Consider the following 22,104-nt stretch of genomic DNA (forward strand, 5'->3'; position numbering starts at 1 on the left):
CATTACGTTGTTTACGAATTGTAAATGAGATTCGAATCCATTCGCAATTAAATTCTTGAAAAACAGACACGATATTTTTATTTATGTCCAGAAAAAAAAGACTTGATTTTTAAAATATTTTTTTTTTTAAATAAAATTTCTTTACAAATTTCATATGCCTTCATTGGAATCTACATTGAATGTGTAAGTAATTAATTTCATGCCGTGTGATTGGGATTTTCACCGAAATATTTGTTATTAAAATACAGTTATCCATTGAAAAATTATTCATTCATAACAAAAGATAATGATTTGATAAACAAAGATCCATCATTACCAGGTTATTTGAATCGATTGAAACATGAATTTAAATATATGGGTCAACGTACATCGATTAAAATCGTATTGTTAGTTCATGATAAGAATATGATCAATGTTTTGTTACTAAAAATGTTACCAGAATTTTATTTATTACCTGGTGGAGAGATTCAACCAAATGAATGTGAAGATGATGCATTGAAACGATATCTTTTAGATGTAAATTTTTAAATGCTCAATTTTATTTTTACTAAATGTTAATTTGTTTGTTTTTTTTTTTTTTTGGATTTTACATCCAGTATTTTGGTCTCGATATCGATACACAAGCCAAACCAATCGATATAATTGCTCATTGGTGGCGTCCAAATTTTCAAGAAGATCAATATCCATACATACCGGCACATATATCCAAACCAAAAGAATTGACCAAAATTCACCTTATTTCATTAACCGAAAAGGCAACATTATCTGTACCAAAAAATTATACCGTTGTTGCAACACCTTTGCTTGAATTATATAATAATGTTGGCATTTATGGAGAAATTGTGGCAAATCTTCCACATGTATTAAGTCGATTTAATTTTAATATCATCAAATAATTTAAATTTGTTTTTTGTATGGAAAATTCTGGAATAAAAAGAATCTTCTCATTTTGTTTTTAATGAAAAAAATACGAAATTTAATTAATAGTTAAATTATTTAAATTATACAGCAGCACCAGGGATGCGAGCGTGGTTAATACAAAATTTATGTTACAAATTTTTTCGAAATTAATTTTCCAAATTGAAAAAATGTTTTTTTTTTTATTTGGGGAATATTCTGATGGATCGGAAGAAAATCATATTTTTTTACTGCTGATTGCAAACATGACAACAACATGCATCCATACGAAACGAAACGAAAAATTTGAAAAATGAATTTCATGTCACACAATGTCACCTATACCAAACGACAACGATGATGATGAAGGGGCAAGAGAGAAAAGATAATTGGAATTTGATTTTTGATGTAATTTTAATATCATTTTTTTTTTTGTTTCGGATTCAATGATTCTAGGCTAATTCCAAGGTTTCTGGTTCTATTGATAAAAAAAAAAATTTTCAACATTTTTTTTTAAACATAATTCAAAAGAAGCAAAAAAAACATATCAAAAACACATCAGCAACAAAAAAAAAATGTTGCCTTTTGACAGCCCAAAATATATAAAAATGGTTGTTTCAACAACAACAGTAACATTGGCAAAATATATTCACCATGAGAATTATTACGGAATTTCAAGTCGACAATTGACAACAATTGTGCAATGAACAAAACAAAAAAAAATTCCTCAACATTTAAAAAAAAACGACACGACAAGAATGAAAACTAAACCAAATTTTGACAATTATTTTACTTGTTGTTGTTTTGTTTCAAATCTCTTCTCATATCAGTTGAGCAAAAATCAAAACAACAAAAACAAAAACAGCGACAGAATAACCATGAAACCAAAACAAAAAAAAATCTGATTCCCAAGATGATTAATGATTCTTTTCTGGATAAACAGAACAAAAAAAAAATCTGAAATGAAATGAAATCCAGACGGATTTAAAGGATAAAATAGAAACTGAGAAAAAGTTTCAAAAATGGTTCCAATAGTTTTTGGCCCCTCTCTACATGGTTATTTTTGGGGAAAAATTTTAAAGTTATTGAATAACAAACAACAACAACAAGACAAACAAATCAGATCTGAAATTTATGATTGTTTTTTCCTTTTCAATCATTATTTGTTTGTTTGTTTGTTTTTTGCATTGCTTTATCAACTTGGAATGAATTACATGCACACACGAAAGAAGTAGAAGAAAAAAGTTTGATGCTAAATTTGAATTGCAAATTTTTTAGCAAAAAATCGAAAAATCGAAACAAAACCAGAATGGAAGAATCCATATCAAGTGGGGTGTACACATTGATTTTTTTTCAACAATGAAATTCTCGTTTTTTTTCTTATTTTGGTTGCAGAAAATAAGTTTACAACAAGAAAAATCAATTATCAACAAGTAAATGTTTCTTATAAATCATCATTTCAAATTAGCCAGTTTCGAGGGCAATAAATTCTCATTGGGAAAAAAAATTTGTCAATGAGAATTTGACGTCATTTTTTTCAGATGGAAAAGAATTATTATATGGGAATTGTCAATGACAAAAAACAAAACAAAAAAAAATGTCAACCAATGCCATTATCGAAGGATTATGTTTGTGTGTGACAAACAATTTATTTCTTCAAACATTTCTTCTTTTGTTTTGTTTCACATTTTCTTATTTTTGTGGTGGTGGTGGTCATTACCAATGATCATCATTTTCGCTGGCCAGTCGATTGTTTTATTGCAAAGAAAAAACAAGTGTTCCATTTGGGCCAAATATTTCATCCATCCATCCATTCTATTCTGGTATATATTTGTGAACATGTCCAATATGCCCGGCAACCATTTTTAGTTGCCCATTCAAAAAAAAAAAAATTATTAACATGAAACAACATTTATGTTGCTTGGGTGATTATTATTATTATTATTATTATATATCACCACCATATTGGTCAATGTTAAAATCATCATCATTATATTGGGATCCTTCCACAAAACGAAAAAAAAGAAAAAGAAGAAAATTCTGATTGTCAAAAAACGAACGAAAGAAAGAAAAAAAATTCTGACAAGACAGACCTAATTTGTATCAGCCAAAACAAAAACACAAGAATGATATAGTCTCGCTTTAGATTAATATTTCTAGTTTCCATTATTATTATTATCATTATTGGCCAGTTGTCAAACAAACAAACAAACAGAAAAAAACTATATCTAAATATGAAACAGACAATTATCAGATTTTTTTCTTCATTTTGCTTGTTTACCCAATTTTTCCATTCTATTCTGTTGTTGTTGTTGTTAATGGAAAATGATTTATGGTCATATTTTTTCGTTTGCGCTGAAGAAGAAAAAAGAAAAGGAGAAAATTACATCAATAATATCTGATTAGATAATAATTATGACAAATTTTTTTTTGGAGTAAAAAAAAAATTCTTCAATGAAAAATATTTTGTTTCGGGAACTTTTCATGAATGAATTTCTTCTCTGGTTTATCAATGTGAAGTGCACTGACCTTGGTTGTTTCTTTCCATCATGACTATTGGGTGTTGGTGTTTGTAAACATACGGTAAGAGAGAGAGAGACAGAAATCCAACAACAGTTGGGCTTTTCCAATATGGACCGAAAGAGATTCAAAAAATGGTTCATTTTGATCATCATCAATGCTGATTCATTTTTTTTAAAAATCCCTTATCTCGAAAAACAACACACAGAAAGTCTAACAGGATCAGAATTGATTCAATGAGTTTGCGTATCACTGAAAAAAAATTATCATCAATTTCGAATCGGTTTCTGTTGTTAGACGAGAGAAAAAAAAATCCATTTTGTGCAAATTTTCATTCCTCTCTCTAGATTTTCTGATTGTATGGAATAGGTTGCCAAAAAAAAAAAGAAAAAAAATTCGTGAAAACATGGTACATACATTCGAATCATAATGATGATGATGATGATCAATATTATATAATACATCTGTTCACCAAAATAATTTCATTTCATTCATTCATTTTCGTTCGTAAATGTATTTGCGTGTGTTTTTCATGTTGTTGTCGTGTGTGCATTGTTGCATGGGATGCTGTTATTGCTATTGTTTGCTAGTTAGTTTGTTGGCCCATTGGCAACAATTAGTATTTACTGGAATAAATGTCCAATCACTCTCTTTCACTGGGTCTAACTCGACGACAAATGAATGATCCGGTGAAATAGTGAACTTGAATGAGAATTTTTCAATTTTTTTTCTCCATTCTAATTATGAATTTCAATCAAAACTTTGATTTTTTTGTTTCTGTTATCCCCTTGTATTTCGATGAACAACCCGTTTTTCTTTACCCAATAGCAAAAGTTATAGCAAAAAAAAATTTATCGGAAATTACTTTTCGATAGTGTCTGGCTGTTGATTGTTATTATACTCGAAAAAAAATACTTCAATATAATCATTATCTCTTGGTTTGTTAGGGTAAATCCTAGAGAGATTTTTGTTCACAAACAAAATAAAAAACCAAAAGTGATTGAAAATATAATTCCTTTCCGAAAAATTTTCCAAAAAAACCAAACCAGAATTCATTCAAGTGTGTGGATCGATGATTAGGTTCTGATTCTGGTTTTGTTTTTTGTTTTGTTGTCTGTTGGACACACAAATAAGCTAGATTATCTGGTCAATTTAAGTGTGTGTTAAACACACACACATTTAATATCTAAAAATGGCCTGGAATAATGAAAAAAATTCCTGAATTGATTGGATAGACCCAAAATGATAAAGTTATCGAGAAACAAGAACAAAAACAAAATTACAATGTTTCCAATGAAAATTGATTGAATCGATTTAAAAGTAAAATGAATGGATGGTTTTGTGTTTGAAATATTGTCAAAGTGCACTTGATTTTTTTTTTTACTGGTTCAAAATTCTCAGCTATTTTTTTTTCATTTTGTATTATTTCTTCTTTTGACTATCTTTCGATCGGTTACCGCCTACCGTTTGTTGTTTGTGTCATTTTTTTTTTTAAATCAAATCTGAACTAGGAAAAAAATCAAACTAAAGAATGAAAAAGATTCGGGATGCCAATCTAACTGGGAAAAAAAAGAAGAAGAAAAAACTATAGTTTGGTTGATTGGTTGGCTACAATAAATGGATGGATGGATGGATGGTTTGGTTGAAATAGTTGGCGTGCGTATTTGCCCAAAAACCAAACCAAAAAGATTCGTTTACTCCCTTGTTTCATCATCAGAAATACTTGTTTTTCTGTATGTTTAATTTTCTTTTTTTGCTTTGCTTTGCTTTGTGTTTTCGCATCATTCATTCATCCATTATAAATAACTGGTTGGTGTGTGTGTTTGGAACACACACACACACACACACACACATTGAAAATGATGTCTTTTCAAAATGAATAATCGATCGATTTAGAGAGAGAGCGAAAAAAGATAAGACTTTCATTCAACAATAACAACAAAATTAGATAATTCCAAAGGAGTCCCGACCAACCAACCAACCAACCAACATAGTAAGCTAAAAAAAAAGAGTAAAATTCAGTCAAAAGGAGGAAGACCGAAGATTTGCCACCGATCCATTTTGGTTTCCATCAATGTATATGTGTGTGTGCCAAGAAAAGAAAAAAGAAAAGAAAAGATGTGAATAGAAAAGGAAAAAAAGGGGGAAAATCAAGGCGTTTTATAAAGAAAAAAAAAGAAAGTTGAGAAAAGTTTTTTTTTGGGATGCTAAGCATCATCTATTTTATTGCTTCTTCTCCATCATCATCATCGTTTTTACATTTGGAATTACGAATCTTTTTTTGCCCCATTCGCTTTGTGTGTGTGTGATAACTGATATGAAAACAACATTTTTTTTTTTGGATGACGACAATAATTTCAGGAAGAAGAATGGATGCCAGAATATATTGTATTGAAGGGGAAAGGAAAGGAAAGAAGAAGAAAAAAAATGTTTCCACAATGAAATAGAAACAGGGAACCATTTCTATTGAATTCTGCTTGATGATGAATTCATATGGTGTTATGATGATGATTAGAAAAAGAAAACAGCGGAAACAATCGACCAAAAAAGGCAAATTTGTTCAAAGAAAATATGAATTTTCAATGTTTCATACATAGATCATTATGGAAATTTAAAAAATAAAAAACAAAAACTTTTGATTTAAATTCAATGAGCCAAAAATGAATGAATGAATGAATGAAAAACATTTAAAAGTTGTTTTTCATTCATTCATTCATACATAAACAATAGAGATGAATTCAGATGAATCCCGAATATTTTTTTTCTGGTTTGGTTTGGTTTGGCTGTTGATGTTTTTTTCCTCTTATTATTATTTCCAATGATGATTATTTTTTTTTTGAACTAAAACGATTCTCCCTCTCTTTTTTTGTTTGCGAATGCGCTCTTTTGATATTTGGAATATAAGATAGACAAAACATAGGAAAAGGAAGTATATGATGCAACAGAGAACATAGAGGATGAATAAATGAATGAATGAATGAATGTCAAAGCTAAAGGGAATATCTGTCTGTGTGTCTGTGTGTTTTAAATGTGATACCGAACACATTCGGGTTTTGAAAATTCATTTTCGGTTATTATTATATTAAATAGAATGAAACGTACAACAACACATGACAAATATATAAACAGCAACAAACGATATCAGGAAAATAACCGTTGGAACAACCATACACACATGTGTATATGAGAGGGGAGATGAACGAACAAATATCTAACGGTTCTTGCTTTCTCTCACTCTCTCCTTGTCTTTGTTTGGTATTTAAAAATCCAAACTCGGTATTGGGAATAGGTATTAAATGCGTGTGCAAGCAAGCAACAGAGCCCAAAAAAAAGATAAAAACGTGAAAAGGAAATGAGCGTGTGCAAAAGTTTCCCAAAGTTATATACACGCGAATGAACTTCGATTCAGTCTTTTTTATTTTTTGCTATTCGGAAACTGTAAATGAAAATGTATTTTCTATAGAAACCACACGTCAAAAGAGAGAGATATACGCATTTTCATCAGTTGAATCGGGTACCCAAAAAAAAATTTTGAATATAGCAACAGAGCGAATACAAAAATTGGTTGTTGTTTTTTTGTTTGCATTTAATCGAAATGTTTGGGTCCGAAATATATACTGAAAACACACACACATACACATACACAGACGACCAGAATCACGAGGCCATTTTTTCTCTTCTCATTCTTCTCTCTCATGGTTGTTGTTGAATTTTGGTAAATTAAAGTGCGTGCGTGATTTAGATGCGCCGACAAAGAACCAAAAAAAAAAAAACGATCATCACCATCATTCATATCATCACAACAACCACCACCATCAACAATCCATCCATCCATCCATCCAACCACCACCACCATCATGGAACAAATCAAATGGTATCGATCGGTCCATTTTTTTGTTTGAAAATATTGTTGCGCGCTGTTGTTGTTGTTGTTGTTTGGATCACATCATCCTCTTTTGTATTTGATAACAGTACTTCTGCCTTTTTTTGTTATCCTGGATAGAATAATGATTCGTTCCGTTATGTGTTTGCGCTTGCTTGATTTTCAATGGATCCATGATCATCATCATCAACGTTTCTCCATATTGAAATTCAGAAGGGAAATTTTTTTTTTTTTTGGCTAACTGTTGTGTTTGGAACTTTATGTGTGTGTGTGTGTGTGTGTGCTTGCCGAATGTGGCCCAAAAATCCGTTTGGTGTTTTTTTTTCTCTTCTTCTGTTGGTTCGTTCGTGTGGTGGTTGTGTGTACGTGTGTTATACATTGAAAAAAAAACGTATCCGTTATTCTTTGTTTGGATATATACGTTACGTACATTCCATACACTGGAAAATTCATTCTGTGTGTGTGTGTTCCATAATAAGAATAATGTTCCAACAATCATTATCATTAGTACCACCACCACCACTACTACCACCATCATCATCAATATCACCGCTGCTGCCATTGATTCAATGTGTGTGTGCAACGCAACAAAAAAAAATTCTAGTCTTTTTAAATGGAATCAAACTGATTCTTGTAAACAGTTTTCCCTTTAATTTTTTTTCCAAAAAAAAGAAGTTCAACTTGTGGCAAGCAGTGGTGGTTGATGTGTGTGGCGTTGTTTTGTTGATCCATATAAAAGTTTTTTTTTTTTTGATTCAGAACGATTCTGTCATCAGTAGTGAATGCGCGTACGATTTTTTTTATATATATAAAAAAAACGTTAGTTATGTAAAAGTGTTTCTGGATCGGAAAAAGTTGAATAAAATATAACTTGTTCGAACAAGCAGCAGGAAAATTTTCTCAAAAAAAAAAAAAAAAAAATTCAACTGGTTTATCATTATTTTGATTATCTTGCTCATCATACATTCATCACTTTTCACTTTTCACAATCAATCAATCATAATCATCATATTCTTCCACACCAACACACCTTTCCACACACACACCAACCATTGCACATTCAACAGAAACTCAACATTCATTCCATTAGCAGAAGCAATTTGAACATCAAAAACAATCAAACATCAATCAAACAAACATCAAACATCTTTTCATTTCATTTTGTGATTCTTAAATCATTATCATTATTAATATATCTATCTAGTCATCTTAATCATAAATTTTGATTTAGTGATATTCAACAGTCGATTGCATCAACACAAACAACAAAAAAAATTTTCACCATATATTTTTGCATTTCAATACATTTTCTATAGCAGTTTTTTTATATTATTAAAAAATAGATATTCATCTTTCAATAATCAGAATAATATCTAGTCAAGTCTTCCTATTTATCTATTTTATTCACTTTTTTTTCATTCTTTGATCATCATTATCATTACACTTTAAAAAATATTCAACATTCATTCAATTTTCTCAAGGAATTAGAATTGCCTTCCATTGAATGAATTTTGTTTTGTTTTTCTTCGTTCATTCTTCAAAATATCGGTAAGTTTCTTTATTCTTCTTTTCTGAAAAAAACCAAACACAAAGCATTTTTTAATGATAAGAATATAATGGGCGTGTGTTTGGGAGCGAGTTGATATTTTTTTCTCCCTTTTTTTTAAATGGTGGTTAATGTTGTTTGGATCATCATTTCAACAACAAAAACTCCAAGTAAAATGGGCACAAGTTGCTACTATTGTTCCTGTTGTTGTTGTTGTTGATATTATAGCGTCGCCCAAAAACGAAAAAAGTATAGAGAAATGAAGAAAATGAAGAAAATGAACAATTTTCTTCATTAAATTGGGCTGTGTGTGTGTGTAAAATGTTGCTATGGCCACACACACACACTTGACTTGACTTGCCTGCTTTGTTCATTCATCAACAAGTTTGCCTTTTTTGTTGTTGTTGAATGTATGGTATTTTTAACTTTTTTTTCCGTCTTTCTATAGCTTTTATAATGATTAAGGGAAGGCTGGCAATGTATATCGTCGTCGTCGTCATCATCATCGTTTGTTTCGGTGTATAGTGGTTGTGTGTGTGTAGAATGATAATTTTTTGGTTTGTTTGTAAAATGCCAGAATTCAGAACTTCCAGCAAGTAATTCATCCGGTTCAGAACCGGTTGTTTTTTGGCAATCAAGAATTGAGAATAAGATTAGAAAAAGCAGTACAAAAAAAAAGTTTTTGAAAATTCTTCTTGCGTTTAGACGGATTAAACTTGGTAGAAAAAAATGGTGCAGTTATTTTGCCTATCTCATAATGTCAAAGATTGTAAAATTAATGAAAAAAAAGAAAGAAAAAAGGAGAATTTCAATAATTGAAGCCAAATGTGTACGTGTGTATGATTATTATGAAAAAAAACGGCAAGAATAAAGGTGTGTGTGTGTATGTGTTTACCGAAAGTACAACAGTTTGGGAAAAGCAAACAAGCCAAAATACAATAATAATGGATTGTATTGGATTCTGGATTCATACAAATGTTCTGGAATTCTCAATGTATAGGAATATTTTTCTATATATAGAAATATTGATAAGTAAAGTAGTGGTTCATTTCATTAATAACAACAACAAAAAAGATATATAGAATTTATAGTTCTTACTAACTTGTGGGCCAAAAATTTTGTGATGATAAAATAAAAATCAATTTGATAATGAATTTGGTGATTATCATTATATTGAGTAAAATCAAAAACGTTCGAAAAGCAAACAAAAAAAATACGTTAGGGTAGAAATAGAGAGCTGATATCTTTATCTGGTTTATTTGGTTCCAGTGTCAGTAAGGTAAACATTGTAGCAATTGTCAATCATTGTTAATAGTTTTTTTGGATCTTTTCGAACCAAAAAAATTTTGGTTGACTGATCATTTATAACGGCATCTCTATTGCAATGCAATGTAGAGAAGAAAGAAAAATTAGTCTAGACACGTACATTTGATGCTTAAAATTGATGATTATGATCATGATGGGAACTATATACACACACACAGTGACAAAGACGAAGATTTGAGTTTTTCGTACCAAAAAATGAACAACAACAAAATTCAATGGAAAAATGAATTGATGATTATCAAATATCGATATATATGAAAAGAAAACAAAATAATAATAATAATGATCCGAAAAAATTATTCGATGAGCACAAGAAAAAAAAATACATTGAAGGATCACAACAACAACAACAAGAATAATGATGATGATGATAGTAAGAAGAGAAACATTTCCATTCAATTTTCTTTTTCATTCGGCACTTTTTTTCCATTAAAAAATAAAAAAATAAATAAAAGTTTCAAATTGCCATGTTGTTGTTGTTGTTGTCGTCGTTATTTTTTCCCCAGTGTTTGCTGAATTTTCTTTTCTTCGGAAAAGAATATCATTCTTTTTTTTCTGCTTCGTTCATCTTATTTTTTTATATTGATTCTTTTTTTGTTGATGTTGTTGTTGTTGATCAAACATCATGATCTTTTGAAAAAAAATAGGTTCATTATTGATGAAAGAAAATTTTTTTATTTTTTTCAAAATTTTTATTTACCCGGATTTTGTTGTTGTTGTTGCTAAAGTGCATTCGAACGAATGGAATACAGCAAAGTTTATACGTTGAAATAAAATAACCTACAGCCTATATACGGATTGAGCTGTTATTTCGATTTTTATCGAAATTCAGTTTTTTGTTTTCACCGATTACAGCGTCGTTAATCGGTGAAAGAAAGTTGTAAAAAAAAAAATTGAAGCAACAGTTCAAACAACATTTTAGAATGAATTTTTTTTTTTTCGTTCAGCACATGCTACACTGAAAATTTTTTTTACTAATCTAGCTTGACTAATTTGCTTTTTGACTAATAATATTTCTGAAGATAAAAATGCATTGACTAATCTTGAAAATTAGTCAAATGAAAAATGGTCAAATTGTAAATAGTCATATCAAAATTAGTCAACCTTATTGTTAGTCGAGCTAGATTAGTCAGCCTTTTTGTTAGTCGAGCAAGATTAGTCAGGTTTTTTATTAGTCGGGCTAGGTTAGTCAACGATTCATTAGTCCTGCAAGATTAGTCAAGTTTTTTGTTAGTCGGGCTAGATTAGTCAACGATTCATTAGTCGAGCTAGGTTAGTCAACGATTCATTAGCCCAGCAAGATTAGTCGAGCTAGATTAGTCAACGGAACGGATAGAAATTTTTATACAGAATCCTCCAGAATCCAGAATACAGAATACTGTTTAAATTTTTACGATTTTACGATTTACAATTTTTTATATAAAAATTTATTTTTTTAAAGATAAAAATTTTAACAAAATATCAAAATGTTTAGAAAGATATGTTTGAATCCTTTGGGTCTTCGAAACATTTTTGATTTGATCAATTCCAAGTGTTATCAAATTAACTTTGGTATCTTTCTAGGGTTATGCAAGAACTAGAGAATTTATCACTTTGAAATCGATTCATTGTCCAAGATTGTTTGATGATCATGTTTTTATAATAAAAATTTTTTTGAAACTTCTCCAGTCTTAAATTTATTTTTCTTTGATTGATTATCAAAAAATTTAAAAAACAGACGGATGTTTCGATAATTTGGTTTAAACGATAGGTTTAAAAAATGACCAAAATTTGGCGAAACCATCCACCATTTCACATCAGTATCTCCAATGACCATTGAAAATTCATGATATTGACCATCAATGACCAATATCAGCCCAACTTTTTATAATTTTTCATTTCTTAAGAATTTTGGCTTGATCATCAAGGTTCCAGTTTCGTAAATCCGATACCATTGCTGTGAAATGATAGAAAAATTAATTTATGGTGAAACCAGTTAAAAAATTACTCGTATCAAAATCAATAATTTGAATCGTTCAACATCAGTGATCATTCTCATGTCAGCAATATGCATCATTGTGCTAATTCAATAGGAAATAACTCAACCATGTTCCTAACTTGACCTGACCTATCCTGATTAAATTCTCACACACTTTGGTAAACATGGTCCAACTATTCTTGAATAGCACAATGAGACAAATCACCAACATAAAAATGATCTCGAAAAAAACTTGAACGATTTAGCACAACATGAGGGTAATCATATTGATTTATCCCGCAATTCATGATTATTGATTTTAGATAAATTGGATACGAGAATTAACATTTTATATTTATAAAAAACTGAACTTGCCATTAGAATATCCTCTTGGAACAATTCATTGTAAATTCGATAATTAAAACAATTGCCAAAATGTGAGAAAAACAATGACCACATGTTAAAAAAACTGAAAACGAACTTTAGTTTTTCTAAAGCACTGTTTTGAGTTGGCGTGCGTGTTTCGAACTTTTTGCTCGATGCGTCAAGTTGGAAAAATCAAAAAACCAAACAGTGGCATTAATAATCGAATTTAAATTATGCAATTTTAAATCATAATTTCATTACTAATGATAATACCAAATGAAGAGAATCCGTTTATAACAAATATTAATTACTAATCCAATTTACCAATTTGTTATTTACGGATTCCCTTTATGTTAGGTTAGCAATTTGAGTTTGTTATTTGCGGATTCCCTTTATGTTAGGTTAGCAATTTGAGTTTGTTATTTACGGATTCCCTTTATGTTAGGTTAGCAATTTGAGTTTGTTATTTGCGGATTCCCTTTATGTTAGGTTAGCAATTTGAGTTTGTTATTTACGGATTCCCTTTATGTTAGGTTAGCAATTTGATTATCTTAATCATTTGCAAAATGAGGTTAATAATTTTGAATTTTATTAATCTTTATTATTGAAAAAAAACTAAGAATTTTCATAAAATATATTAACCCTAATAGGTACATTCACTAGTCTATCATATCTATAAATAATTAGTACAAATTCATTGGCCTGAAACGGAAATATCTGTGAATTTCTATTGTTAAATAAATATTGGAAAAAATCAAAAATTTTACAAGTCCGTCAAATAATCAAGTGAGCATGCTCCACGATGACTAATAACCGGTTGACCATTCCTTATGCGACTAATCTTTAAAGTTGACTAATCTAGCCCGGCTAATTTGAAATTTGACCAAAATTCCTCGACTAATATAATATGTTGACTAATGAAGGCCGACTAATCTGAATTTTGACTAACGTGAAAGCGGCTAATTCTGAATTTGACTAATGCAGTCCGGCTAATCTGAATTTGACTAATGAGAAAGCGACTAATATAATAGGTTGACTAATGCAGTCCGGCTAATCTAAATTTGACTAACGAGAAAGCGACTAATATAATAGGTTGACTAATGAAGGTTGACTAATCAGAATTTTGACTAACGTAAATGTGACTAATTCAGAATTTGACTAATGCAGGCCGACTAATCAGAATTTTGACTAATCCAGAGTGACTATTAGTGTTTTTGACTATTTTACTGCGACTGTCCATTAAAATGACTAAATGTGTGTGACTAACTTCAATTTTGACTAAAAATGTGCGACCACTTCGATTTTTGACTATTTTGGGCAATGGTTTTTTTTCAGTGTACAGGCATTTTTTTCTGTATGTGTATGAAGCAACAGCTATTTTTTGATTTTTGATAAAAAAAAAAAATTTTTTTTGAATCAATTTTTTTTTGATAACGAAAATAATAAATTTCCTCTATGTTTTCCACCAAATACAGCATGTTTCCATTATCAGTTTGAACATCATCATCATCTCAGGATTCGATTCAAGAATAAATTTCCGGTTTTTTTTTCGCAACACTTTCTTCACTAACAATTCCAACGAAAATTTAAAACGAAAAATCATCATGCCAAGATCATTTTTGGTTAAAAAAGCGACCACCAATTATGGTCAACAATTTGTTAAATTACATAATCATCATCATCATAATCATCATATTAGTGGACGTAATACGACAATAGGTGGCGGAGATGGACAAAAACAACCACCATCAAGTCCAACTGAAGGTGATTGTGCACCGTCTACAATTTCCGTTATTGGTTTTAATAATAAATCTGTTCATCGATATTCATTAAGTAAGTCAATTTTTTTGTTTTTTTTTTTTTTGTTTTGTTTTCGATTTAAAAAAGATTATCATTTGATTTGTGCGTACTTTTGTGTGTGATGTATGTGTAAAAATCTAAAATTTTTTTTTGTTCGAAAACATTGTCATTGATTATATGGATGGACAAAATTCGAATGTTATTCGCTACAAATTAAGAATTAGGCAAAATAATTATTAGCAATTATTATCAAATTGATTGAATTGGATTGGAAATTGAAAAGTAAAAATAGTGAAAGATAATTGTACCGAAATTCGATTCCTGATTGAAAGATGTTTGATGTTTTTTTTTTTATTTTCTTCGATGCCAAAATCAATTGTACATTCGTTTCGATTTACTATAGTGCAAACGAAACTATTAAACGATTCAATTTCTGAATATTTGTATATATTGAGTTAGTAATTCGAGAAGATAGACTACATTTAAAACGATTTCGAAACAGATAGAATAAGATAATAATATGAAACCAAACTAGAATGATTATTTTTGGCCAAAATAAATATTTCCATCAAATCGATATTTACTGACAAAAATAGAAAATTGATTAAGATGATTACAGAATGATTTGAATCTTCTTTATTCGTTTCATTTTTGATCGTCATGTTGTTATCATCATCATCATCATCATCATGGCGTTCATTTCATCCAATTTTCATTTTATGATATCATTAATAATTTTTGTCTGATAACGGAATGAACATTTTAAACATCCAAACAAATAATATACGATTCGATCGAAAATGTTCATCCGGATTCGAATTCTAAATAATGATTTTTATAGCGATAATAGAGAGAGAGAGAGAGAGAGAGAGAGAGAGAAAGAAAAAAAAATGTAATTGAAAAGATATTATGATTTTTTTTCATTACCTTTCATTCAAAATATTATTATGTTTTTTTTTGCCAAATGAGAATTCATTAAATAATAATGACGATTTCATTATAAATCAATCAATCAACAACAAAAAAAACTTGATTCAAGATATCATCATCAATGTTTTTTTTCCGGTACAAAATTTTTGTTTGACAATCTGATCCACATATATTAGATAAATTGTGATAAACAATGTTGAATGAACAAAAAAAAAAAGAAATCATTGAAAACAAACAATGAAAACGGATAAGAAGAATTCTTGAAAATGGAAAAAATAAAAAAAAATAAAAATAAAAAAATAAAAAATTTTTCTGGTATGACTAGAATCTATGATGATTATAGAATGTGCTATGATGGTACTTGAATTCGAATTCGATTCTATATTGACTTGAATAGTAAAATAGTAAAAACTATATGAAAAAAAAATCTAGAGTCAAAATAGAATCGAATCATTTGGTATATTGATGATGCATTTTGGTTCCGTTTTGTTTGGTTTTGGTTTAATGTTGGCCTCATTCAAAAAAGAAAAAACGAAAACGAAAATGAAAATGAAATGAATTATTCATTAAGCTTTAAAGCTTTGATTTGATTCAGAATTGGTCTTCATGGAGAACCGTGATCTGAACCGTTTATTATTTAAAAAAAAGGTCGATTTTTTTTCGTTTGTTTGTCTCATTTAATTGGTTTATTGTTGTTTGATTTTGGATTTTTTCAGTTTTGTTTTGTTGACAGAGTGACTGAAAAAAAATCGATGATAAATGTAATCATTACGATGGTGATGATCATGGCTTATGTTTCCTTTTGATTATTTTATTTTGTTCAAAATTTAATTTATTTTGAAGCAAAAAAATGAATTTATTAATGATTTTTTATGAAATTTTCATCCGATGTGATGTCTTTTTGTCTTTTTCTTCTCTCAACAAAGTCAAAAGTGAGAAAAAATAATTCCATACGAATGACACGAACTGTTTTCTTTGATTAGATAAATCATTTTATATAACTGAAAAGCATCTACGTTAGGGAAATCAGATTTGAAAACAAAACAAAACACTGATGCGTGTGTGTATAATAACCGAATAACAAAAAACATGTCACGCTATTCGATCATTCATTCTTTTGGCTTAAAAAAACCAAAAGAAGGATGATAATGTTATGTTTTTGTTGTAAATAATATAGTAGTTATAATCTTATTTATCTTGTTTGTTTTTTATCTTTTTGTAAATCGATTTTTTTTTGTTGGAATCATCATTAGATTATGGTACAAATTTAGATTCAAAAGCCAATACGACAACAACAACAACAACAACAACAATTACTGCAGCAACAACCATAGTAGAAGCATCAAGTAAATTAAAAGATTCATCATCATCAACAAAAACAACAACAACAACAACAACGAATGGTGTAATTGTACATCATGGTAAATCACAACAACAACAACAACAACAAAATAAACAATTATTGGATTTAAGTAATAAACGTACAAGAAGTAGTAATAATAGTAATGGATATAGTAACCTTTATAAATCATCAAATGATTATAATAATAATAATAATAATAATTCTGGTTATCATACAGCAAGTGAAGATAATACAACAATAACATCATTAACTGAAAATACTGAATCAACTGGATATAATTCATCATCATCATCATCATCGGATGAACATGATGATTCTGATCATCATGCAACAACAACAACAACAACAACAAATTCCGAATCAAATAATTCAAATGATATAACATTAATAAAAACAAATAAAAAAAATGGAAAGAAAAATATAACAATTAGTTATACATATGATGCATTTTTTATTAGTGATGGACGATCAAGAAAACGTAATATTAATGGAAGTAATAATAATAATAATTCGAATAGTAATAGTAATAGTAATGGTATTGGTGGTGGTGGTGGTGGTGGTGGAAGTGTTAATATTGGTGGAAAAAATGATAATGGAATTGTTAGCAGTGGTGGTGGTGGTAGTGTTAGTCCAAATAGTAGTATTGATTCAAAAGAAAGACAGCGATATTCATGTACTGAATGTGGTAAACATTATGCAACATCATCAAATCTATCAAGACATAAACAAACACATCGTAGTCCGGATTCACAATTGGCTAAAAAATGTCCAACTTGTCATAAAGTTTATGTTAGTATGCCTGCATTGGCAATGCATGTGGTATGTAATCAATTAATCAAAACTTAAACTTAGAAAAAACTTATGAATAATAATCCTTTCATATTTTCGTTTTTTCATAGCTAACACATAATCTTAATCATAAATGTGAAGAATGTGGAAAAGCTTTTTCACGTCCATGGTTATTACAAGTAATTGAACAAAAAAAACATTGTCCCAGAAAAATTTATTTATATTTGATGATAATTTCTTTACTTTTATTTTCATTTTTTATAAAAGGGTCATATGCGTTCACATACTGGTGAAAAACCATTTGGATGTGCTCATTGTGGTAAAGCATTTGCTGATCGATCTAATCTTAGGTAAGTGTTTTTCTTTTCTGGTTGCAAAAGTGTAATCAAACCAAGAAAATCACAAAGCAGAAACTTTGAATTTAAATGGGAAAAAAAGTTTTTTTTTCGAATGAATATTTTCAATACATAAAAATGAGAATATCAAGAATGATTAATAATGATGTTTTGGGCATGTTTTTTTCTAAAAGTTTCTTATTCTTTTTTTTAAAAATATTTGTTAAAATATGAATAAAATAGTAATACTTTATAAATGGAATAGTTTTCTTTCATTGATTAGTTAGCGAAAGAAAAAGTTTGATTTATAAAAGAATTTCATATTCTTATCCTTGTTTTTCATTCATTTTTTTCATTTTTCTTTTCTTTTTCAAATTCAATTTTCATGAAAATATTTATAGAGCTCATATGCAAACACATAGTGCATTCAAACATTTTCGTTGTGAACGATGTAATAAATCTTTTGCACTTAAATCATATCTAAATAAACATTACGAATCATCATGTTTTAAGGATACAAACAACAACAACAACAACAGTAAACAACAAGAACAATCAATGGAAATGAATGGTAATAATGATGATGATGATGATGATGAAAATAATTGTGAAACATTAGAGAATCATTGTTCTCCCACTTCATCATCAACAACAACAACATTTTTAACATCGACAACAACAACAACAAATAATAATCAAATGAATAGTAATGAACAACAACAACAACGAGAGCCGGAAAAGCCTCATCAACAACAACAACAACAACGGCCAAGCTATACAACAACAACAAATCCACAAACGAATAGTATTACAATAACAAGATCTAAAGTATTACAGAATGGTATTAATAAAAGAAAATCAAGTGAATAATAATCATTCCCGGTATTCATTTATAAGTCATTTTTTTGTTTTCTTTTGGTTTCTGTAGTATTTATATTATATTTATAACAAAAATTTGTAGAAAAATATGTGTGTCTGTATTTTGTAATTTTTATTTATATATTCAACAACAACAACAAAAAAAAAAATTCTTATATTTATAATCAGGAAAATTACAATCCTAGATTTGTTTTTTTTTAATTTATATATCGTTCAAAACAGAATTTTTACTATTCAAAAAAAAAGTCAAAATAGAGTTATAATCTCTTTATTTACAAATTACATTTATACAACAACAACAAAACAAGAATTAGAGAATAAGATCAAAGACACCTGACACACACACACACATGTGGAAATAGATGTTAAAATTCTGAATTTTTTTTTTCGCTTAGAATTTCAACATTTTTCACAATGTATAGATATGTTTCTTTAAGTAAAAAAAAATCTTTTCAATTGATGATGATCATAATGCTTTGGGCTTTTTTTTAACCCTATGCTCTTTTTCAAACGAAGAACCAAAACTGAAATGAATCCGGTTAATTTAGCAAAAAAAAACAAAAAGAGATATAGGCAAAGAATCAAATCATTGAACAAAATCATTGTAAAAACGATTTATTTATTTTGAAATTTTTTTTTCTTGTTTTTCAAATTACATAACCAATTCACTATATATACCCATACACATATTGTGTCGTTAATAACAGATTGAACTGTTTGAAATTGTTGTTTGTTTGCCATTGATGATAATGGCGACAACATTTAGAAATTTGGCCAAAAAAAAACTGTAGCACAATAACTGTTTGCAATTCTGTATATGTTTGATGTGTGTGTGTGTGTGCGTATATATAACAATAAGTTTTAGAATAGGAAAATTACAATGTTTTTTAGATCATGTTTTCAATCATCATCATCATCATCATGATCTGAGAGGGCTGATATATTGAAATGAAGAAATGTTATTTACCAAATGTGTGAGGGAATTTTCAATATATAAAACAAAACAGCAATCATAAAGCTACTGAATTGTAAACTATAACCAATGAACAAGAAGAAGAAACTTAGAAACACAGAAACACAGAATGAATGAATAAGATTTGAAGGAGGGAAAGGCAAAATTCAATAAAAGTTTCGTCGTTTGTTTTTTTACTTATATCTCAATCGAAACAAAAAACAACCAACCATATCAGATATTTGTAAGTTTATTTTTTCTTTTCTTTTTTTTTGATTTCCATCTTGTTCTTGATCAATAATAAACTTTTATTAGTTTTTTTTTTTTGGTTCTACTGGATACCTTTTATGCATCTATATTGGAATTGAACATTGATAAGGAAACCGATAACATTCAGGAATTTTTTTCGATTGAAACGTTGTTAGTGATGTTGTCATTTTAAAATTAAAAAAAGATCAATTCTTCTTGCTTATATTATGTGTGGTTTTCATGATTTTCATAATTTTTTTTGTGTGTTTTTCCGTCTTTGTTTGTTTGTTGTTTATCGATTTCCTTTGGGTATTTTTTAGGTTCATAAGTGTGTGTGTGTGTGTGTGTAAATGGATCGTTACATTGTTTGAAAATCAAATTTCCCAGACAATTTTGTTTGTGCGGTGATTTGATTGTCCATGATGCACAAACAAACAAACAAACAAACAAACGAAAAAGAAGAAAAAAAACATTGATGGAATAATCAAACTTTTTTTTTGTTTGTTTCTATTTTGAGAAAGGAAAAACACACAATTAAAATTTAATGCGATCAAATTTGGGCTATATTCAAGAGAAAGGCATTTGAAATAAATCATTGAAATTGAGGAAAACACAGGCACAGACACAAAGTTGCTTATGAAAATATATTCATATAGAAGCAGAAGAAGAAGAAAGCCGAATTGAATTCTGGATACTTTTTTTTTTCGTTACAAGTTAATAGTTGATTATCATCATTATCATTTGGGTTATTTTGAATGTAGTACTATATATATAGCAACAAACGACATTCGACAGAAAATGAAATAATAATGATAATGATGATAATGAACAGAAAAAAAAACTAATTTGCATAACTTGTATTTTTTTGTTTTGTTTTCTTCGTTTTTTCTCTACTGTTAGTTTTCAACAATAAATGCATCATTAGATAAATTACAATTAAAACTTGGTCTATATTTTCTGTTCACTTTTTTTTGTTGCTTTAATTTGCCTTGTTTTTTTTTGATTTGATTCTCTCTTCTTCTTCTTCAGTGTTCTTCATTCATTGATTGTCAGGAACATTTTTTTGGCACAAATAATAATAATAATAATATTTCCAGTCGAATGATCAGTCTGTCTCTGATGATGATGATGATGTGAAAAGATGGTTTTTTTGTTCTCACTTCCAGATAGAAAAAAAAATCAATTCTTGAATGTAGTAAATGTTTTTTTTTGTTGGATTGATTGATTTGACAATCGATATGAATTTCAATTAGAACATTAAGCGTTTGATGTTCTAATTAAATAATTTTTCTCAACTTATTAGGAATGTGTATAGTGTTTCTCTCTGTGTGTACGTGTGTGTGTGTAATTCTTGTTTTCGATTAATAAAAAATTCCAACAGCGTCCAAGAATCAATATTTTCATTGCTGTTGCTGTTGATGAGGATGATTGCCATTGCCTACTGACCTTTGCATTTTGTTTTTTGTTTTTCTCCCGAATGAACAAATTTCCTTCTTTGATGACCGTTCTCTAAATGGGAATGAGAGGGGAAAAAAAGTTTATTTACGCACACATAAAATTCACAAATATTTATGAAATTCATTATCATCATCATCATCATTATGGCAAAAATTAAACCTTTAATGATTTTAACAGTTTTGAAAAACAAAAAACAAAACAAAAAAAAAAATCATATAAATTCTAATTGAAAACTTTTTTTTTTGTTTTCAAAAAACTTTTTGACGTAAACACACACTATGTTGGAACAAATATGAAGAGCGAGAGAAAGCAAAACTTTTGAATGTTTATCTTTGGAAAACTAAATAGAGATAATGTGATTAGATACTCGACAAATATTTCTACCGATTCTATTCACCGATTTTTTTTTCTCTTCTCTTTCTTTCTATCTGATCAATCACTAAATGAATCTCGATATTTTTAAATAAATAAAAAATTTTGCACCTTTTTTTCTCTCCCTACAAACACACACAGAATTACAAAACTATTTTTTAGTTAGCCAAATTGCTATCGATTTTCTCTTCTGCTCATACACACAAATAGAATTACACATCACTTATATTTGATTACACACACATACACACAGTATTCATAGAAAAAAGGCAATAAATCCTCTAAACATTTTGCATATAATTTGCAAATGTAAAAAAAAATATTCTTCCATTTCAATGTTTTTTTTTCTCTCTCCTGGTACGCGGATTCTATAGATTCTTGATTGATTTTTCTCTCACTCTCAATCATATATTTCTCGTTTTGGTCGATAATATATGTGTGCTCATATATATTTCAATACATTTCTATCTAGTCAGATTTTT

At 28.7% G+C, this 22,104-nt stretch overlaps 2 protein-coding genes and 2 long non-coding RNA genes across 6 annotated transcripts; 2 read left to right on the plus strand and 2 right to left on the minus strand.

Annotated features, from left to right (window-relative positions):
- The first annotated feature begins 45 nt into the window (after nucleotides 1-45).
- Nucleotides 46-917, plus strand: LOC113792872 (cleavage and polyadenylation specificity factor subunit 5-like). The gene is made up of 3 exons (XM_027342830.2): nucleotides 46-183; nucleotides 249-516; nucleotides 597-917. The coding sequence occupies exons 1-3, from the start codon at nucleotides 155-157 to the stop codon at nucleotides 894-896; spliced, it is 597 nt and encodes a 198-aa protein (XP_027198631.2). The 5' UTR covers nucleotides 46-154; the 3' UTR covers nucleotides 897-917.
- On the minus strand, nucleotides 585-11,069 carry LOC142645773 (uncharacterized). Of its 2 annotated transcripts, none has more exons than XR_012846834.1 (3): nucleotides 10,873-11,069; nucleotides 10,273-10,802; nucleotides 585-1,375 (listed from the first exon to the last, which is right to left on the minus strand). It is a non-coding gene; the product is annotated as an uncharacterized LOC142645773 (long non-coding RNA). The 2 variants fall into 2 exon arrangements; XR_012846831.1 differs by having other exon boundaries at nucleotides 9,949-10,802.
- On the plus strand, nucleotides 7,716-20,243 carry LOC113792775 (uncharacterized). 2 transcript variants are annotated; one of them, XM_075822741.1, is made up of 6 exons: nucleotides 7,716-8,848; nucleotides 13,971-14,328; nucleotides 16,479-17,407; nucleotides 17,488-17,556; nucleotides 17,645-17,727; nucleotides 18,114-20,243. In XM_075822741.1, the coding sequence occupies exons 2-6, from the start codon at nucleotides 14,100-14,102 to the stop codon at nucleotides 18,580-18,582; spliced, it is 1,779 nt and encodes a 592-aa protein (XP_075678856.1). In that variant the 5' UTR covers nucleotides 7,716-8,848; nucleotides 13,971-14,099; the 3' UTR covers nucleotides 18,583-20,243. The 2 variants fall into 2 exon arrangements, with proteins under 2 accessions (XP_075678856.1, XP_027198506.2); XM_027342705.2 differs by lacking the exon at nucleotides 7,716-8,848 and having other exon boundaries at nucleotides 13,845-14,328.
- Nucleotides 11,798-13,843, minus strand: LOC142645770 (uncharacterized). Its single transcript, XR_012846829.1, has 2 exons — nucleotides 12,505-13,843; nucleotides 11,798-12,108 (listed from the first exon to the last, which is right to left on the minus strand). It is a non-coding gene; the product is annotated as an uncharacterized LOC142645770 (long non-coding RNA).
- Nucleotides 20,244-22,104: the final 1,861 nt, after the last annotated feature.

Source organism: Dermatophagoides pteronyssinus, unplaced genomic scaffold (genome assembly GCF_027571235.1).
Source record: "Dermatophagoides pteronyssinus isolate colony J.1.1.1.1 unplaced genomic scaffold, Derpt_VIB-CSIC_2022.12 sq0001, whole genome shotgun sequence".
Classification (NCBI taxonomy): Eukaryota; Metazoa; Arthropoda; class Arachnida; order Sarcoptiformes; family Pyroglyphidae; genus Dermatophagoides; species Dermatophagoides pteronyssinus.

Coding starts and splice junctions, on each gene's coding strand:
- LOC113792872 (XM_027342830.2), top strand. CDS start 155: ATGCCTTCATTGGAATCTACATTGAATGT. Junction 184..248: donor TTGGAATCTACATTGAATGT/GTAAGTAATTAA, acceptor ATTAAAATACAG/TTATCCATTGAAAAATTATT. Junction 517..596: donor TGAAACGATATCTTTTAGAT/GTAAATTTTTAA, acceptor TTTTACATCCAG/TATTTTGGTCTCGATATCGA.
- LOC113792775 (XM_075822741.1), top strand. CDS start 14,100: ATGCCAAGATCATTTTTGGTTAAAAAAGCGACCACCAATTATGGTCAA. Junction 14,329..16,478: donor TGTTCATCGATATTCATTAA/GTAAGTCAATTT, acceptor AATCATCATTAG/ATTATGGTACAAATTTAGAT. Junction 17,728..18,113: donor GCTGATCGATCTAATCTTAG/GTAAGTGTTTTT, acceptor AAATATTTATAG/AGCTCATATGCAAACACATA.